Source organism: Eubalaena glacialis, chromosome 3, assembly GCF_028564815.1.
Source record: "Eubalaena glacialis isolate mEubGla1 chromosome 3, mEubGla1.1.hap2.+ XY, whole genome shotgun sequence".
NCBI classification, from domain to species: Eukaryota; Metazoa; Chordata; class Mammalia; order Artiodactyla; family Balaenidae; genus Eubalaena; species Eubalaena glacialis.
Window position 1 is genome coordinate 178,559,244 of NC_083718.1, and position 19,183 is coordinate 178,578,426.

The 19,183-nt window shown below is 49.1% G+C and overlaps 1 protein-coding gene and 1 non-coding gene across 2 annotated transcripts in view; one reads left to right on the forward strand and one right to left on the reverse strand.

The window, feature by feature from the left end:
• Positions 1-19,183, reverse strand: part of ALPL (alkaline phosphatase, biomineralization associated) — a 59,734-nt gene that overhangs the window by 18,218 nt on the left and 22,333 nt on the right. The window contains exon 2 of the mRNA XM_061184789.1: positions 1,264-1,427. Coding sequence (XP_061040772.1) covers positions 1,264-1,324 — 61 coding nt within the window. The 5' untranslated portion in view covers positions 1,325-1,427. The remainder of the gene's footprint in view (positions 1-1,263; positions 1,428-19,183) is intronic.
• On the forward strand, positions 2,669-2,742 carry TRNAR-UCU (transfer RNA arginine (anticodon UCU)). The gene has a single exon. It is a non-coding gene; the product is annotated as a tRNA-Arg (tRNA).

Consider the following 19,183-nt stretch of genomic DNA (forward strand, 5'->3'; position numbering starts at 1 on the left):
TGCCCCTTATAATTCCCACAACAGCCCGAAGGAGGAGAGATTATTATCTCCACTGGACAGACGGAGAAATTAAGGTTCGGGGAGGGCAAGTGGGACTTCCAGCCACATGATGGACTGAGCCAAGGAGGGCTCCCCTCCTACAACAGACACTGAAATGCTGGAAAAAAAAAAAAAAAATCAAGAACAGTATATAACTTGAAAAAGGAAGAAAAGGGGGAAGGGAAATCCCCAGGAGGCGGAAATTGAGAGGGTATTCAAAACCAGAAAGGTAAACAGGAGCTGAGGCTGAAGGACCCTTGCGGTGTCAGACCAAATACAAGCCTAGGCTGAAACTATTTTCAGGTACATGTTTTGCCTGGGAGCTGTGGAAGGGATGGGGACACAAAGCCAGTCATAAAAATGTGAACTCAACTCCAAATCTGAGCCGGAATTTATAGTGTAAGAACCAAAAACTGAGAAATTAACGTAAGTACTCTCAGGCTTCCCTGGTGGTGCAGTGGTTGAGAATCTGCCTGCTAATGCAGGGGACACGGGTTCTAGCCCTGGTCTGGGAAGATCCCACATGCCGTGGAGCAACTAGGCCCGTGAGCCACAACTACTGAGCCTGCGCGTCTGGAGCCTGTGCTCCGCAACAAGAGAGGCCGCGATAGTGAGAGGCCTGCGCACCGCGATGAAGAGTGGCCCCCGCTCGCCACAACTAGAGAAAGCCCTCGCACACAAACGAAGACCCAACACAGCCAAAAATAAAAATGAATAAATAAATAAATAAATAAATAAATAACATAAGTACTCTCATAGAATTAGTTGAAGAATCAAACGTAATACTGCACTGTAGAAACACTTTTGTACGAGTTTACAACAGGAAACAAAAACAAAACAACAACAACAAAACTGTTGAAGGTGAGTTTACAAGCAAGAATTACAAAATATAAGGAAATGTACTATCATGAGGGAGAGTTAAGCAGACGAAACCAACAGGAGACTTAACATACCACGACTTGGAAGAGTTTATAGAATAAGTTCTATTTCAGATTCTTTGAGGTAAGAGAGAATAGAAACCCCAATTAAAGAATAATATAAAGAGAAAAAGAGTGACCTTTCCAACACTAGCACATGTAGAGGCTGGGATTTCCTGCTCTGAACATTTGTTTCCAGCTCTTAAATACTTTGGATGGTTCTATGACCCTGAACACAGACACTGCCCTCATCCTATCCTTCCTGCACCACGTCTCCCCCTCCCTCCGCCCTTGCCCCCCATCCTACCTGGCACTAAGGAGTTGGTAAGGCAGGTGCCAATGGCCAGCACTAAGAATGGTGAAATCATGGTGCACTCCAAGACCTGCTTTTTCTCTGGGGCCCAGAGGTATGATGGATATGGGTGGGAAGGGTGGGCTGCCAGTGGTCAGTAGTTAATTGATGTTCCAATCCTAGAAAAAAAAAAAAAAGACGACATGAAGGTCACAGCTCCAGAGTTCATTTGTTCATTCACTTATTCATTTGTTGATTCATTCATTATTCACCTATTACAGGAGACTAGGCATTTAGATGCAAAACCTAGGTGGTCCCTCCCTCAAGAAGCTTAATCACATAAACAGTTGTATAGGCATAAATGAGTTCCATGCTGCAAAGTGGTTCCTTCTCCTTTCCCAAGTGAATTCCCACTTTCAATCCACCTGAAGCCCAGAACCCACCAGACTTCACTTTCTGTGTAGTGCTTCTCAAACTGCAGCATGCATCAGAATCTTCTAGAGGGCTTGCTGAAACAGATTCCAGTACCCTCCACCCCTCGCCCAGAGACTCCAACTGCATTTCTAACAAGCTCCCAGGTGCTGCAGCTACTGCTGCTGTTGGTTTGTGGACCCCACTTTGAGAAGCACTGCTCTAGAACATCAGCCTTTAGCCTTGAAGTACCCATGTCCCAAGCACATCAGAGACAAAACAAAGGGTCCACCTTTTCTTACAGGGACACCTACATTTGCTCTTACAGGACAACTATATTTGCTACGTTCTCTTCTAGAGCTTGTCATTTATGGCGAGAGACATAAAAACCATAGGAGGGACATACAGGAAAAGATTGTCTTATAAGAGTGGCCATTCCTGGGCAGTGACCTTTTAGATGACTCATTATTTTTTCATCGTCTTTTTTGCATTTTCCAAATTTTCCTTCTGTGTTGAGATGTTACCTTTATAATTTTTTTAAAAAATGTTATTAAAAAAAAAAAACTGGAAGGAAATACACCAAAAGGTTAACTGGTTTTCTCTGGGCAGTAGGACTGTGAATGATTATTTCTTCTTTAATTTTTTTTTTGAATTTTCCAAATTGCCTAAAATGAGCATGTATTAATGGCCTAAGAATGTTTTTAAACTGTGGTCATCCTGTTAGGATCACATGGGATAATCCCATTGGCAGCTGCGAAATGTAAATACTAACCATGTTGTGTATAAATGTTACTGGAAGATGAGGAATTTTAAATAGCAAGAGTTTCACCGGGAAATAATGTTATTATTTCTGCCAAAATCAAGATAAAAATGATCATTTCATTTGTTGTGGGAAATGGCAGTGATACACAACATTCTACCATTAGACAGAGTGGGCTGTTAGGTAAGAAGCCACTCTAACTGGAAAAAGGGATGTTGATTCAACCTTAAAAATGTGCATGGAGGGAATTCCCTGGTGGTCCAGTGGTTAAGACTCTGCACTTCTACTGCAGCGGGGCACGGGTTCGATCCCTGGTCGGGGAACTAAGATCCCGCATGCCACGAGGTACGGCCAAAAAAAATTTTTTTTTAAGTGCACTCCAGTGCTTTTCTACTGCCTTCCTTGTCCACCTGGCTCCTTAAAAACCTGGCTTGGGGCAGGGACAGGTGGCAGGAAGGAAAGCACAGGAATTGAAAGGAAATACCTTTCATCTAACATCTAACAGCACTTAACTCTGAGTGGTGGGATTTCAGATGACTTCTAATTCTTTAAGTCTACTTTAGTTTTTCCAAACATTACTAGAGTAAATTCTAACATCAGAAAAAAAGTTATTAAATTGATATACAATATCAATACAATCATTGCATGTACTTCTCTGTTTTGAAAGTAATTCCTTCCTGGTCCATCTCACCTACCACACTGGGAGCTTCTAAGAGCAGAGACTTTGCCTTGTTTGTTTCCACTCCAGTGCTTGGCATAGTAAGTATTTACATCATCAGTTGAAAGTCAGTGCTCTAAGAAGTGGAGGTAGGGAGGAATCACCCCAAAATCCTCCCTTTGTGTGTGAAGAAAAGTCCAAGTGTTGGCAAGGAATTGGGACTACCAGAGTATCTGTTCACTGCTGGAAGAGTGTAGATTGGTACAACCACTTTGGAAAACTGACAGTACTACCAAGGTGACACCATACACACGCCCCCTGACCCATTTAACGTCAACAGAAATGTACACGTGTTCACCAAAAGACATATATAAGAATGTTCATATCAGCCCTGTTCATAATGGCTTCAAAACTCTGTCCATCTTCAGCAGGATGGATAAATACATTGTGTAGGTTCACAAGAAGGTAATCCACACACAACAATGAGAATGAATAATTGAGAACTCCATACACCAACATGGATGAATCCTGCAAAGGTGAGGTTGAGTGAAGGAAGCTGACCCAAGAGTATATACAGTGTGATTCTAATGATATAAAGCAGGGGTCCCCAACCCCGGGCCTCGGACCGGTACTGGTCCTCAGCCTGTTAGGAACCAGGCCGCACAGCAGGAGGTGAGCAGCGTGCAAGCGAGTGAAGCTTCATCTACTGCTCCCATCACTCGCATTACCGCCTGAACCATTCCCTCCCTCCCCGTGAAAAAACTGTCTTCCACAAAACCGGTCCCTGGTGCCAAAAAGGTTGGGGACCGCTGATATAAAGTATAAAACCCAAGGGGGGGAGGGGCAATATAGAGGTAGGGGATCAAGAGGTACAAACTACTATGTATATAGGGAATATTGCCAGTATTTTATAATTATAAATGGAAAATAACCTTTAAAAATTGTGAATCACTATACAGTACACCTGTAACTTACATAATATTGTACATCAACTACACGTCAATTTAAAAGAATTTTTTAAAAAGTATAAAAACCAACTAAGGGTATTACAAGACAGGATAAAGGCAGAGGGAGATTTGACACAGAAGAGAAGGCTGAGTGAGGACAGAAGATTCAGAGAAGGAAGATGCTAAGCGACTGGCTTTGAAGAAAAAGGCCACAAGCCAAAAAATACAGGAGCCTCCAGAAGCTAGAAAGGCAAGGAAGTGGATTCACTCTGGAGCCTCCCCAGAAGGGAACGGCCCCACCAATGTGTTGATTCTCAGCCCCAAAGACTCTCTTGGAGCTCCTGACTTCCAGAACTGAGGATAACTTCGTATTGTTTTAAGTCACTGTGTTTGCGGTCATTTGTTATGGCAGCGACAAGAAAGTGAATATTGAACATCAAAAAAAAAAAAAAAAAAGGCACTCTCTGCCTTATACGGGTGGGTTCAATCTGAAAATCCAACAAGCTGTCGATTGAGGATATAGACATTTTGCTGTATGTATGTTATACTTCAATAAAATAAAAACACTAATCTGAGAGATTATATGAACAATCCCTAAAGGACACTGATAAAATGTTCACCATAATAACTTATGCGGTAGACAGAGAGAGATGTATGATCTCCTTTGTAGATAGGAAAAACAAGGCTCTGAAAGGAAAAGTGACTCGCCCAAGGTTACAAACAAGCAGGTAGCAGAGCTGAGCTCTAACCACTAAGCTGCCAATTACAGAATTAGCAACGAGGTTACCACGGGGATCCTCCAAGGGTGGCGATTTTGGTTCACCAACTACAGGATGAAGGTTCTGAAGTTTAACACATGGATAGATTCCTGGATATGGATATCCACAAGGATATCCAGCACAATCAGGATAGAGAACAGTTCTGCCAGCCCAAAAAACTCTCTTGTGCTGTCGCTTTGTAGTCAGAAGCTGCCCATGCCTGTACCTGGCAACCACAGGTCTGTTCTCCATCACTATAGCTTTTTTTTTTAAATTTATTTATTTATTTTTGTCTGCGTTGGGTTTGTTGCTGTGTGTGGGCTTTCTCTAGTTGTGGTGAGTGGGGGCTATTCTTCGTTGCGGTGCGCGGGCTTCTCATTATGGAGCACAGGCTCTAGGTGCATGGGCTTCAGTAGTTGTGGCATGCAGGCTCAGTCGTTGTGGCGCACGGGCTTAGTTGCTCCGCCGCATGTGGGATCTTCCTGGACCAGGGCTCGAACCCATGTCCCCTGCATTGGCAGGCGGATTCTTAACCACTGTGCCACCAGGGAAGCCCCATCAGTATAGTTTTGATTGATATTGTATTAAATCTGTGGATCAATATGGGGAAGATCTGCATCTTGACGATGTTCAGTCTTCCAATCATGAAGACAATATGTCTCTCTGTGCATTTAAATCTTATAGTCTTCAGCATACAGATACTGTTAGATTTATACTGTTGTATTGCACTTTGGGGGGAGCTATTAAAATAGCATTGCTTTTTTTTTTTTCTTTTGGCCACGCCGTGCAGCATGTGGGATCTTAGTTTCCCGACCAGGTATCGAACCCCTGCCCTCTACAGTGGAAGTGCAGAGTCTCAACCACTGGACCCCCAGGGAAGTCCCTTTTCTGTTTTGTTTTTTTTTTTTGGCCGTGCCGCATAGCTTGCAGGATCTTAGTTCCCTGACTAGGAACTGAACCTGGGTCCTTGCCATCTTCTGTGTAGTCAATCATGTCACTGACAAATAGGGACAGTTTTAGTTCTTCCTATCCAATCTGTATGCCTTTTATTTCTTTTTCTTGCCTTATTGTGCTGGCTAGGACTTCCAGCACCATGCTGAACAGGAGAGGCAAGAGTGGACATCCTCACCTTGTTCCTAATCTTAGAGGAAAAGCATTCAGCCTTTCAGCATTTGGGGCAGTGTTTTGAGGTGTGAGGTGGAGTAAATTTGGTGGGGAAAATCAGGAGCGTGGTTTTGGACATGTTGAGTTTAAGATGAAGTGGAGATGTTAAGCAGACCGTTGCATATAGGCATCTGGCAACCGGGAAAGAGTTCTTGGCTAGAGGTATACACTTGGGAACCCTGGGCATAAAGGTGGCATTTAAAGCCTTAATCAAACTTACAAGATCATCTAAGAAGAGGGAATGGGGATGTAGGGAACTATATGATAAAAGCCCTCAGAAAACCAGGAATTGAAATAATTTCTTTAACTTGATAAAGACTTTATATATCAAAAAAACCTACAGAACCATCATATTTATTGAAGAAACTTTTGGCATATTCCCTTTAACACTGGCTTATGATTAGAAGATTTGGGGGCAACCTCTAGGTCCATAACTAGGGGAAGGAAGTTGTAAAGAGTGGTGGGGCAATATCTATGTGGCAGTAGTATTAAAACTAGAAGTTAAAACAGTAGGATGGGTGGAGTTTAAAAACACAGGATTTCAGTAGTTTGTATGTCAGCGTAAACCACACTCATATACACAACACAGCGTTACTTGCAAGGACACTTATAAATTCAACACATATTAAATAAAGCATACTAGCATGAAGACCTTTGGAGGGTGGTGGGATTGGTACTGGGGAGCAGGGATGAAGGGGAAAATGAACAAATAAAACAAAAACTGAGCTCATGATAGTACCCCACGCACTGAGGAATATGACTTATTCAACCCTCTGCACCGCAGGTCCAAAACAAACACATAAATAAGGTCCAAAGCAAACACATAAATAAGGAAAAATAAAAGTGAAGCGTGACTCCAGGAGCTCTAAAGGGCTCATCCAGCCCTGCACGGTTATTCTTATTTGTCTCTCTTCTCTGCTAGCCCGACACTCTGTGAGAGTAAAGACCATCTCTTCTCCATCTCTGACTCCCAACCCCGTGCACATAGAATCAGCTCTGTAAATGCTAACTTAATGAAAAGCTCCATGATTCAGGCTGGAATGCTCTGAATTTTGGCCCCAGGGATGTGGCATTGAGAAGGGCCTGTTCTGGAGACAGACAGGTGCCTTTTCCCATTGCCGCCTGGAAAGGAGAATCTAGGAAACCCTTCAGGAGCCAGAGTCTCCCCTGCTGGCTCCTCCTCACGGCCCCGCCCCTGCTCAGAGGCTCCAAGTCCGCTCTCTGGCAGCCCTAGGTGATGGGCTCCGTGGGGCCCAGCCTGGGGCTGCGGGGGCCCCAGCTGCCCACCACCCTCTGCCAATGCTCTACCAGTTCATAATGGAGCCTCCGGGTGTGTGCCAGCCCCATCGCTCCCCACCTCCCAGCCGAACCATCTCTGCCAGGCTCCCAGCTACGTGCCCTGATTATTCATGACAAGTGTGCAGATGCCCTGGCTGGGCCCTGGCCTTGGAGGAGAAGCAGCCACTTGGCAGGTCAGGGGAGGGAGCGGAGGCTGGGCCTTGGCCCTGGGGACTGACTCAGCATCCTGGGACAGAGGGCACTGGAGCCCTTTGGAGCTGGGCAGAAAGCCAGCCCTGGGCTGGGTCTCAAAAGGTCCAGGACAAATGACAGAACAATAGGACTGATAAGAATCACTACCACTTCTTGGGCATCTCACTTAATCCTCACAAGTGTAATTAGCTCCTGTTTTACAGTTTAGGAAACTGAGCAAAGGATCTCAGCAAGTCCATGGCCAAGTGCAATTCGATCCCAAGCTGACTCAACCTCTCTGGGCCTCAGTTTCCCCACCACGGAGAGGGAGAGACACCAGTGCCCACCCTTCCACTATCCCTCAAGAGCAAATAGAAGCCAAATGAATTTAGGGCGGGAGATCTGGCAGAGGAAGGAGTCGGGCCGGGGTGAGTTCTACCTGAGCGGCCTGGCCAGGCGGCAGGTGAAGAAGCAGACCAGGCTCAAGGTCAGCACCAGGAGGAGGAGGCTGAGGACCGCTGTGAGGACCATGTCCATGGTGGGGGACAGGAGGGCCATCTTGAGTGAAGAGGGCCCCACGGAGTAGCCACCACAACCTGTAACACCTAGTCACACTAGCCTTGGGTGTCTGCTCCAAAGCTCTGGGTCAGTGGCTGTGACCTGGCTTTGTTCCCTGGGGTTAATCTTTGGGGCTTAGCCCAGGAGGGGTGAAATGGGAGGGAGGACAATCCATGGGGCTCCCCTCCCCCAGCCCAGTCCTTCCCCACCTGAGGCTTGTTCATTCCTCTTTGTCCATTCATTCTTTATTCCCAAACACTTACTGAGTACCTGCTATGTACCTGGCTCTGTTCTAGGTACTAAAGACTCAGTGGGGAGGAGGACAGACACAGTCTCTGATTTCTTGGAGATTCCTGACCGGCCAGGGTAGGAAAAAGCACTACTATGTGCCAGTCGTTGTGCTGGGCACCTTGTGGGATAAAAGCACAGAAGGAAAGGAACCCCCATCTGGGGTCACAATAGTTTTTTCCCCAGCAGCAGTGGCCGTTCCACCCCATTTACATGCCCAGGAACCTGAGTCTGCACTGAATCAGCCAGAGGGGCGAACTCATGTCCAGAATAAGAGCAACTGCTCTTACTGAGCACCAACTGTGTGCCAGGCCCCATATGAGCTAGATACTAGCATCCCCGCTTCCAGATGAAGGAAACAGACGCTCAGAGGTGCAAAGATGGAGTTGGAATTTGAACCCAGATCTGCTGGCCTCCACAGCTGTAACCCCAGCTCCTGCACTGCCTCAGATCTAGGATAGCACCAACCCTGCAGGGCAGCAAGGAGGCTTCAGTCAAGTCTCGGCCAGGTGTTGGCCGTCACCAGAGAGTCAGCACATACAGGCTGGAGGTAGCTGAGCTGTCACCTGCCTGGAGGGGTCTTTTCTGCTTCCAAAGTGTCCTCAACCCCTTTTTCATTTTCTCTTGGGTTCCGACAACATCTCCTCAAGTCAGGATGGTGACTATGGTTTTCATCTTACAGATTCAGAAGCTGAGGCTCAGAGAGGTGAAGCCACTGGACACACACAGAGCCCAGAAGCAACCCCAGCTATGTGCCTATGAGACCAGGCCTTTTCCCATTATATTTCCTGCCTCTTGGGACACCTCAGATCCCAAGGTACAAAGCACCCAAGGTTGGGGGGAGACGCTTTTACCCTCTCGGTGCCAAGGGAGGGGCCCTGTTCCTGGCCCCAGAAAGGCCACTGAGCTCACCATGACAACAGGAAACCCATCGCATCACTCCATTAAACCTTTTTCTTTCTCACTTTGTATCAGATCTTCCTACTGCATCAGATCTTCACCACACCTTAGTGACACAGGCAGAGTGGAGTGATTAGCCCCACTGATAGATGGGGAAACTGAGGCTTATCCGGGAAGTCACTCGGTCAGCTGTCAAACTGCCAGCAAGTCTGGTCCAAGTCCCAGCTCCATCACTTCCCAGCTGTTGTGATGCTGGGTCAGTCCGTGCACCTGTGAGCCCATTGCCTTATCCTCCTAACATCCATCTCCCATTCAGGAGAGCCCGGAGGCGGGCCAGGCACTGAATATACCTGATCTTACTTTAATCCTTATAAACAACTGAGAGCTAGATACAGTTGTCCCCTTTTCCAGGTGAGGGAATAAAGGCCCAGGGATACAGTTGTCCCCTTTTCCAGGTGAGGGAATAAAGGCCCAGGGGGCCATGGTGAAGATGACCCAGGGTCACACAGATGGGAGGTGCTGAGCCTGGCCCTGCACAGGACTCCACACAGGACCTACCCAGGTCACCCCTACTCCAGACTCTTTCCACCACAGCTCACCCAGGGACCCTCCCCGCCCCATCCAGCTCCCAGGCCTGGGACACCCTCTAAGGCTCCCCTACTCACCAGCCTAATAAATCAATATGAGACCCAAGAAGTTACACCTTGTGCTCACCAGCAGTACCTGGTGGGGCCAGAGGGACAGTTATTTGTCCTTAGGGAACCCCCAGTCTAGAGGACACAGTCCAAAAATGTCTGAGCTGGGAAGGGTCCTTTGACCAGATTTTCCCAAATGTCCCAGACCACAAAAATCACTTGGGGTGATTGTGGGAAAAGTCCTATTCCCAAGTGGTACCCAGGAAGGTATATAGCCTAGGAAGTGTATGAGGTGGGTGATGGAAGTATTCTTTACAATGATCTGGGAGGTGTTGATAGTTTAAAGTGTATATATGTATGGGATTTCCCTGGTGGTCCAGTGGTTAAGAATCCGCCTTCCAATGCAGGGGACACGCCTTCCAATGCAAGGGACGCAGGTTCAGTCCCTGGTTGAGGAACTAAGATCCCACATGCTGCAGGGCAACTAAGCCCACGTGCCACAACTATTGAGCTCTCGCGCCTCAAGGAGAGAGCCCATGCACCACAACTAGAGAGAAGCCTGTGTGCCACAACGAAGAGCTCATGTGCTGCAACTAAGACCCAACACAGCCTAAAGAAAGAAAGAAAATAAAGAAAAATTTAAAAAAAAAAGAAAACTTAAAAAAAAAAGTGTATATATGTAAAAATTCATCCAGGGGCTAATAACCCCTACCCTGCCCATATTGTTAGGTGTGATAAAGGTCTGAGGAGATTTAAGGGAGTGTTGAGAAGGAGAAGGTGTCATGATGTGGCTGTATTCAAACTTTAAAAGAGATTAAAGAGACATAACAACCCCTCCCCCCTAATTAATTCCCAGCCCCACCTCCCCCCCAGAACTTCTCAGTCAGAATCTCCCAGGGCAGGGCCTGGAAAGTCATCCTATGAGCAGATTAGTTTGGGAAACATTGCCTTAGACATTATCCCATTGCCCAGAGAGGAAGACTAAGGCCTAAAGAAGAAGAAAGACTTACCCCAGGCCTCCCAGCTCCTACTCCCCGTAGACACACACAGGGAACAATCAGAACCAGCTTGGAGCCAGTGCCCTCTGGGCCGTCAGCTGCGCCTTCTTGGCTCTTTCAAGGAACTGTGGCTGAAGAGAAGGGCTGAATGTTCCTTGTGCTTCCGGGGGGGCGTGGGGAATGGGAGGGGAGTTGGAGTGGGTCTTGCAACATCAAACTGGGCTGCAGCAGCTGCTCGGGGAGGGAGTGCCACTAAAGATCAGCCCAGGAACATCTCACCTGCAGGGTCAGAGAGAAGGAACATAGAACCCCTCTCTCAGCCAAGCCCAGCGTCTCTGGCAAGCCTTGTTGGCTGGGGCTCTACTCATTCACTGATGGAAGTTATTTATGGCTGCCATAAAGCAGCCTCTGGGTGAAGGCTCTGGAAGGAATGTGTGCTGGTCAGAGTAGGCTGCAGGTCAGACCCAAGGAGGGACTTCCCCAGAGGGCGGTAGGCCAGGTGCTGGCATAGAGCAAGGCTCAGACCTCTAGCCGCTGCAGACAGCACCTCATCTTGACAAAAAAACAGACGCGGGCGTGCCTGGGGAGGCTTGGCGTCAGCCCTGCCTGCTGCCAAGCCACTGCATCTTTAGGGCTGTGATGACAAGCCAGCTGTCCCCCTGAGCACCTCCAGCCTCAGCACCTCTGCACACTGCGTTCCCTGGTCTGGAATGTTCCCTGCTGTCCACCCGATAAAATCCTCCCATCACCCTTCCCCCTCGAGCTTAGCTCTGCTGGGCTGCCCTGCAGCCCAGCCCCAGCCCAGGCGGTAGCTACAGTTCCTCCCCAAGCTCCCAAAACCCAGCCGCTCAAGACCTTGGTCACGTTTATCAGAGTCAGAGAACCATGGGTGGTCGCCTCCTCACCATGGGGTGAGCTCCTAGAGAGCAGGGATCTTGCTCTGTGGATGCTGGCAGCCCCACGGCTGGCAGAGCCGGGTGCACAGCCGGCTGGCCGGGCAGGAATGTGGGTAGGTGGGTGGAAGGGTGGCGGGTCAATGGTGAGTGACCAAAGAGGCAGCTCGGCAGCAGGAAGCAAGCTCTGGAGCCAGGGCTCCAGGTTCAGATCCTGCCTCTGCCCCTCTTGAGCTGGGTAGCTCAGGGCCAGTGACCCCACCCCTGGGGCCTCAGGTTTCTCATCTGCAAAGTGGGAGACGACTAAAATCCATAGGGTCCTTGTAAGGATTATATGAGTTAATGCACAGAAAGGCTTAAAACAGGGCCTGGGACACAGTAAGTGGGCAATGAATGTCACCCAGCAGCCATGATCACCGGGCAGGGGAGGATGGAGTGAGGGGTAAGTGGGCAGGTGAGGGGCTGGAGCTGAGAAGGGACAGACCCTTCTCTGCCCACTCGGCCAGCAGCCATTTACCCTTGTGTTCATCACAGACCTGCCCACCTGGAAGGCCCGCGAGGTCTCTCTAGCTCTAAGGCTCTAGAAACCAAAAAGCTTACCTGGCTGCTGTGCACCTCCACTTGGGGGAGGGGTTAATTAGGGGGTGGAGGTTCCAGTTCCTATAGTCAAGGGGCGCTATGTTTCCTGAGAGAACCAGATTTGTCTGTCTGCCTGTCTCCCTCTCACAGACAAACATCTCACCAGGAAGCCTGATGCCTTCTCTTCCTCTTGAAGGAGAAAGAGAAAGAGACCACCTAGGGTCAGCCGGGAAGATTCCATGGAGTGGGTGGGAGGAGAGCCAGGCTGGAAGGATGGTAGGGTTGAGATGAACAGAGAGAGAAACAGCGCTCCCTACAGGAGAAACTGAATGTGCAAAGGCAAGGAGGTAGGAATGAAGTATTTAGAGGTGGGGAGAAAGGCAGGAGCCGACAGTTGGTGACAGAGGACAGAGAGGCAGCCAGGACCGACCACAAAGGGCTTTGCTCCCTGAGCTCAGCCTGGTCAAGAGCAGGCGCTTGGCATCCCCGCCTGACTTACACGTCTCTTGCCAGCCCATTTCACAGGTGAGGACTTTGCAGCTCAGATGGTCTGCCCCTCGCCCAAGGCCACACAGCAGAGCTGGAATCGGAAGCCTCAGGGGTCTGGGTTCCAGAGCTAAAGATTTTTCTGTGGCTTCCTGGGGCGCCTGGTCGGTCTGGATGCCACAGACTGGCTCTGTGGGCAGAGGACTGAAGCCAGTCAAGGTTCATCTGGTGGGAGGAGAGCTGGCAGCAGGGAGGCGGGGGAGGGAGATGGCAGGGCCCAGAGGCTCTGTGCCTGGGGTGGCTGGAGCGCCTGGGAAGAGGGGTGTCAGGGATGGCTGTTCCACGGGCACACAGGCTCCCACCATCCCACGCAGAGGACATGTTCTGTCCCAGGCCACCTTGCTCTGAGCCAAGCCTGGGAGCTGAGTGGTGGGGTGGGGGGAAGGAGCATGTGCTGTGTGTCCCTGAGGTGTTTGTCATCCCCTGCACTCTGGCACCTCACTCAGCACTCCTGCAGTGGGAGCCCCTCTGGTACCAGGAGACGTAGCCATCCCATCCTTACTCTCACAGTGGACAACAAGAAAAGGAAGGCACAGAGAGGGTATACAACCTGCCCAGGGTCACACAGCAATCATCAGCAGGGATAAGTCTCCCCACTAACCAGCTAAGATTTGGGAGGCTATTACCAGAAGCACAAGGCAGTCTGTGAGGCATAGCATGGATACCAATGTCTTGGAATTCCAGAAATCAGTGATTTCTGTCAACTGAAAAGAACATTTCAAACTGAGACTACTCTAGAAAAACCCTTACTTTATATACTTTGTAATAATAATAGCATACCTTTTCATAGCATTTACTATGTTCCAGACATTGTTCTAAACACTTTACCTATATTAACTCATTCAATCTCCACAACAACCTACTAGGTAGGCACTATTATTATACCCATTTTACAGGTAACAAAACAGAAGCACAGAGAGATCGTGCTTGCTCAAGGTCACACAGCCAGTAAGTGACCAAGCCAGAATTCAACGCCACCTGTAGACGTTTCTGTCTCCCAGGGCCAAGTGTAAACTCCTAAAGAAGTCAGTAAGACTGAAAACAAACCACATTTGTTCTATCTGCAATATGTACGTTATATGTTTGTAGATGAATGGAATACACACAGCTACCATTTGACTTATACTCACTATACACTCTTCCCAAATGTCATTTTACTGTATGTGCATCACAGCCCCCTGAGGGAGGGCTTCTTATCCCCACTTTATGGAAGAGAGGTGAGGTGACTTGCCCCAGGTCACACAGCATGAGAGTGGCCAAGGACTGACTGAGTCCAAGTCCTTGATCACAGGTGGCCTGCCCTGCAGAGGGGACGACCTGGGGTGTGCAGCAGAGACAGGGGGCGGGGTGGGGAAGACCTCGGCTGGAGACCTGGCTCCACCCCTGGACAGGCCAGTGACCCTGGACACACCCCTCCTCCCCCACAATCCCCTACTTCAGCTGGTCCTCATGCAGGACCCTGGACCACCGTGGCTCTTCCCCCTCCCTGCCCCCGACGCCCCACGTGCTCTGGCAGCCTTCCCCTAGGAGATGAAACCTCCATTCCATAGACAGCCCAACACAGACCCTGTAAGAAGAGGCTGAGGCGGCTCTGGACTTCAGGGAAATAGGCCATGAACTTGTAACCTTCTGAGTGGCGGCCAACACAAGCAGTATCCCTGGGTGGCAAGTGCCGGGTTTCTCGAATGCCCGGCTTGCGTCAGAACAGGGAGTACACGGACGTTCCCAGAGACAGGTCTCACTGCCCTGGGCCCATGGTAATAGCGCTCCTCACGTTCCCAGAGAACCTTCCAGCTGGTGGAGGCTCCTGGCACTATTACACTTGATATCCATGGTGACCCTGGGAGGTACAGGGCAGGGATGCACCCCAACCTCCAGGCAGGAAATATGGACCCACAGAGGTGAGGGTCTCACCCAAGGGCGCACAGCTGAGCAGAGCCCCCAGATTGCTTACTGGCTTTGTGACCTTGGGCACATCACTTCCCCTTTCTGGGTCTCAGTTTTCTCACGGGTCCAATGGGGATAATCACAGAGAGTGCCTATATCACTGTGCTATTATAAGAAGGATAACTGCACAATAAACAATGAGATCAAGGCCCAGGGCTTGGCCCATATTAAACACTCAAAATAAATGTTAGCTAGTAGTAAAGGTGATAACAAGTGTGCCAGGCACTGTTCTAAGTGCTTTCCAGGCATTCCTTCATCTACTCCTCACAACACCATGTGGTAGGTGCTATCATTGCTCCCACTGCACAGAGAAGTTAAGTAACTTGGCCAGGGTCACACAGCTATTAACAGGACACTATGAAGGGGGAAAAGGAGAAACTCATAATGAATGAAGCACCTATTATGTACTGGGAGCTTTTTGTTCAGCCTTCTAAGAAACCAGTCAGGTGGGAATTATCAGCCCGGGTCAGAAGAGAAAACTGAGGCTCAAAAGGGGGGAGGGAAGTGCGGGGTCACACAGCAACCACGTGGGAGAGCTGGGATGCAGGCCAGGCCTGTCTGGCTCCATATTCAGTGTGCTGGCTCCCCCATCTCAGTCACATGCCAAGACAACTTCCATCACGGTCACCATTATGGGCGGCAGACCCCGATGCCTTGGCCACCCCCGGTACAGGGAGCCCCACGTCAGTGTGTCACGTGACCTCCCTCTGCCTGTGTGGCAGTGTGCGTGTGTGAGTTTGTGTGCATGTGTATGCGCGTGCATGCCGGGGTCCTGGCAGTGAGAGAGGCAGGGCTCCCATTGTGTGTGTGCCCAGCCCCGTGACCAGTCCTCACGTCAGGCTGTTCCCTCTGCCCCCAGACCAGCTCTTCCTGGGCTTTCACGTGATTGCAGTTTCCTGGGGACCTCTCATATTTGGAACGGGCGCTCCCTCCGTAAAGGGAGGGGCTTCAGTCACACTGGCTCCCTCCCTCCCAGGTCAGCCCCTCTGGGTTTATAATTTTACACAAAGAGGCTGAGGTGGGTGGGGGCAGCTCAGGGTTACAAGTCAGAGTCCTGGCCAGTTACTCAAGGGCTGTTTTCTCATCTGCAAAGCAGTGATAATAAGTGCCATTCCGCTTCCAATATTGGCTTCTTAGGAGGAAAGGAACTTTGCAAACTGTAAAGTGCTATGCAGATGTTTCTATGGCTTTATGTTGTTTCCCCTTCTGATGACTGTAGTAGATACGTGCTATAATTTTTGGCCACCCAGAATCCATTCCCCTTTCCTAACAGTACCACAAAGTTTCCTTGGGAAGTGACTCTCTCTTTTCCAGCCAACTGGTTTGGGTAGGACTGATCCTACCTCCAGGCTCCAGGTGGGTCCTGACTGGCTTAAGCTCAAGACTCTCTCCACCTGGATGGTGTGTTGTGAGGGTGTGGGGCAATGGGGAGGGGCACTGTGTGCAGCCTGAAGATAAGGCAAGCTCTCAGAAGGTGGAGTAGAGAGATGCAGAGAATCTGAGTCTTTGATGACGCTGCTTGAGCCCCTGGATGTAGCCATGCCTGAAGCCTACTTCTGAACATCCAAGTTACATGAGCTAGTTAATTCCCCATATTGCTTACCTTGGATTTTCTGTTACTTGGAACACAGAGTCTGACCTCAGAACTCCAGTTCAGCCTGTTTTTCTCAGCCCCTTACATTGTAAGCAACCACATCATGTCACTCATCTAGTTGTTTCTACCAAAGGAAAAATCTTGCAAACAAGCTAAAGATGGGTCAATAAGTTTCAAGTGCATGGTAAAATGAGGCCAACCAATACAAGCTTGGTTTTCTTCTTGGAATCTATAAACCTGTAGAATTGTAGGAGGTCCTTGGGCAGGATTTGCCTAAAAGCCCTACTGTGTGCAGGACTCGGACCCTCCCCTTCCAAGGTTGTTGTCAGTTGAGTTTAACAACTCTTTGACTACCATGTTCCAAGTGTCTACTGTGTGGCTGGCCCTGCACCAAGGGCCGCAGGTACAACTTCTGCCTTCTAGGCCCTTCAGTCTAGTGATGATTGGTCACAATACACATTTTTACTATATTTTACACAAACCCTAGGAGGCTGGCATACAGGGGGGAAACTGCTACACCCATTTCACAGAGGAGGAAACAGAGACTCAGAGAGGTGCAGTGATTTGCCGAACAGCCCTCTGGTAAAGAGGGGCAGGGCTAGGCCATAACCCTGGATCTGCCTGCCTCTAAACCCAGTGCTTTTTCTTCTAGCCTTTGGGGTGGCAGGGATGGCGCTGGGACTGACATTTCTCTGAGGTAGTCTGTTCCACTTAGGGGCAATCAGAATGGTTTAAGAAGCTAAAGAAAGCAGGGAAGCCAAGTATCATGGGCTTCCTGTTTGCCCCAAGAGTCTTGGCTCCATGAGAAGCCCCAGTACTCAGGCCCATCCAGTTTTACTCTCCTAAAGGACTCACCTCCTACAGGCTGTGGACAGAGAGGGACCAGCCACAACCTTAAAATCCAGGCCCCAGATGCTTTCATGGGCAGCCCTTGGCACCCCAAGTGAGCTGTCCTGGCCTCTCTCGTGCCTCTGTCCTGCATCTCTAAGATCCAACTGACACGGCCTCAACATCCCCTATCCCCTAGGGTCTTCCCTATATGTTATTCAACCAACAGTCATTCGACCACTGTTTATTGAGCACCTACTATATGCAAGGGGCTGTTCTAGGTGCTCAAATCCCTGCTGGTGGGGTGAGCAGACAATAAGAAAATAAGTAAAATCAATAGGATGCCAGGTAGTGGTAAGTGAGATGGAGAAAAAGGAGCGGGGGGAGGAGAGTTGGTATTTGCAGTTTTAAATAGAGAGATCAGAGAAGGTCTCACCACGAAGTCATCTCACTGGAGGCTTGCAATAATCCCACGCAGGCAAGAATGTGATTCCCAAACTGCAGATAAGGAAACTGAGGCTTCAGGATTAAATCGAGTCTACACATGCCAATCTAACCAGCTGTGGAGCTGAGATTCTGGTGCAGGGCTACTGCTGCTCCCCCACGTACCCTCTCCCCTACCAAATGGTACTAGCAGCCCTTTTGCAGGCTCTGAGAGGTAAAGCCACATATCCGGACCTGCAAGAGTACGGGGCGGGGCTGGAGTCAGCCCTAGTGCCACCCTCTGGAACTGCCTCTTAGCAAGGCCTACATCTGCTTCCACAGGCCTCGCTCTTCAGCTTCAGCTCTGGGCTTGCTGAATCTCAGTCCTCCTCTTTGCTGACTCCGTGTCCTCCAAGACCACTGCTCTCTTTCCCAGAGCCCCTTTGGCTCTCTATCCCAGGTCACATGAGACGCTAATCGTCCAACCCACCCTTGTTCTGCCTCCTCAATTAACTTCTGGCCCATCATTAAATCTGCATTTGCATGAAACCTACAAAAGACATCTTGTGGACGGCCTAGGCGGGCAGACAGCTGGCGTACATGTGTAACGGGGAGGGGGAGTTTCTCACCAAGCTTTTCCATCTGGATTTGTTCAGTAATCTCCCAAAACCCCAGACTAATCTTTCTGAACACTGTGGCATAGTGCAAAGACCTTGACCATGGAGGAGCTGGATATCGGGTTAAGTCCTGGCTGTGTAGCTTTGAAAGTAACTTTATGTTTGGGGCCGCAGAATCCTTATCCGTAAAACAGGGTTACAGATCCTCATTCTGCAAGGTTGTTTTAAAGATAAAATGCAGGGACTTCCCTGGTGGTGCAGTGGTTAAGAATCCGCCTGCCAATGCAGGGGACACGGGTTTGAGCCCTGGTCCGGGAAGATCCCACATGCCGCGGAGCAACTAAGCCCTTGTGCCACAACTACTGAGCCTGCGTTCTAGAGCCCACGAGCCACAACTACTGAGCCTGAGTGCCACAACTACTGAAGCCCACACGCCTAGAGCCCGTGCTCCACAACAAAGAGAAGCCACCAGAATGAGAAGCCCTCACTGCAACAAAGAGTAGCCCCAGCTCGCCGCAACTAGAGAAAGCCCGCGCACAGCAACAAAGACCCAACACAACCAAAAAAAAAAAAAAAAAAAAGATAAAAGGCAAAAGAGAGTATCTGTTAAGCAATAAAATTTGGTAGAATTTAAAAAAGCATTTAGATAGAGCCTGGCAGACAAACATCAAGATTTTGTTGAATGGAATGGAGAAGTCTGTATAATGGTGAACAACCACCACCAGCACAACAACAGCTGCATTCATTGTGCTCCTACACTCAGAGGTAGGCACCCTTAATATCAACATTATTGTACAGAAGACGGGGAAAAAAAAGCACAGGGAGGCTCAGTAACTTGCCTATGGTCACACAGCAGGCAAGTGACAGAGTTGGGATTATGAACCCAAATTGTCCAACCCCAAAGTATAAGCTCTTTACCATTATGCTAGGTTAGTAAATGAGGCTTGAAACACAGCGATTA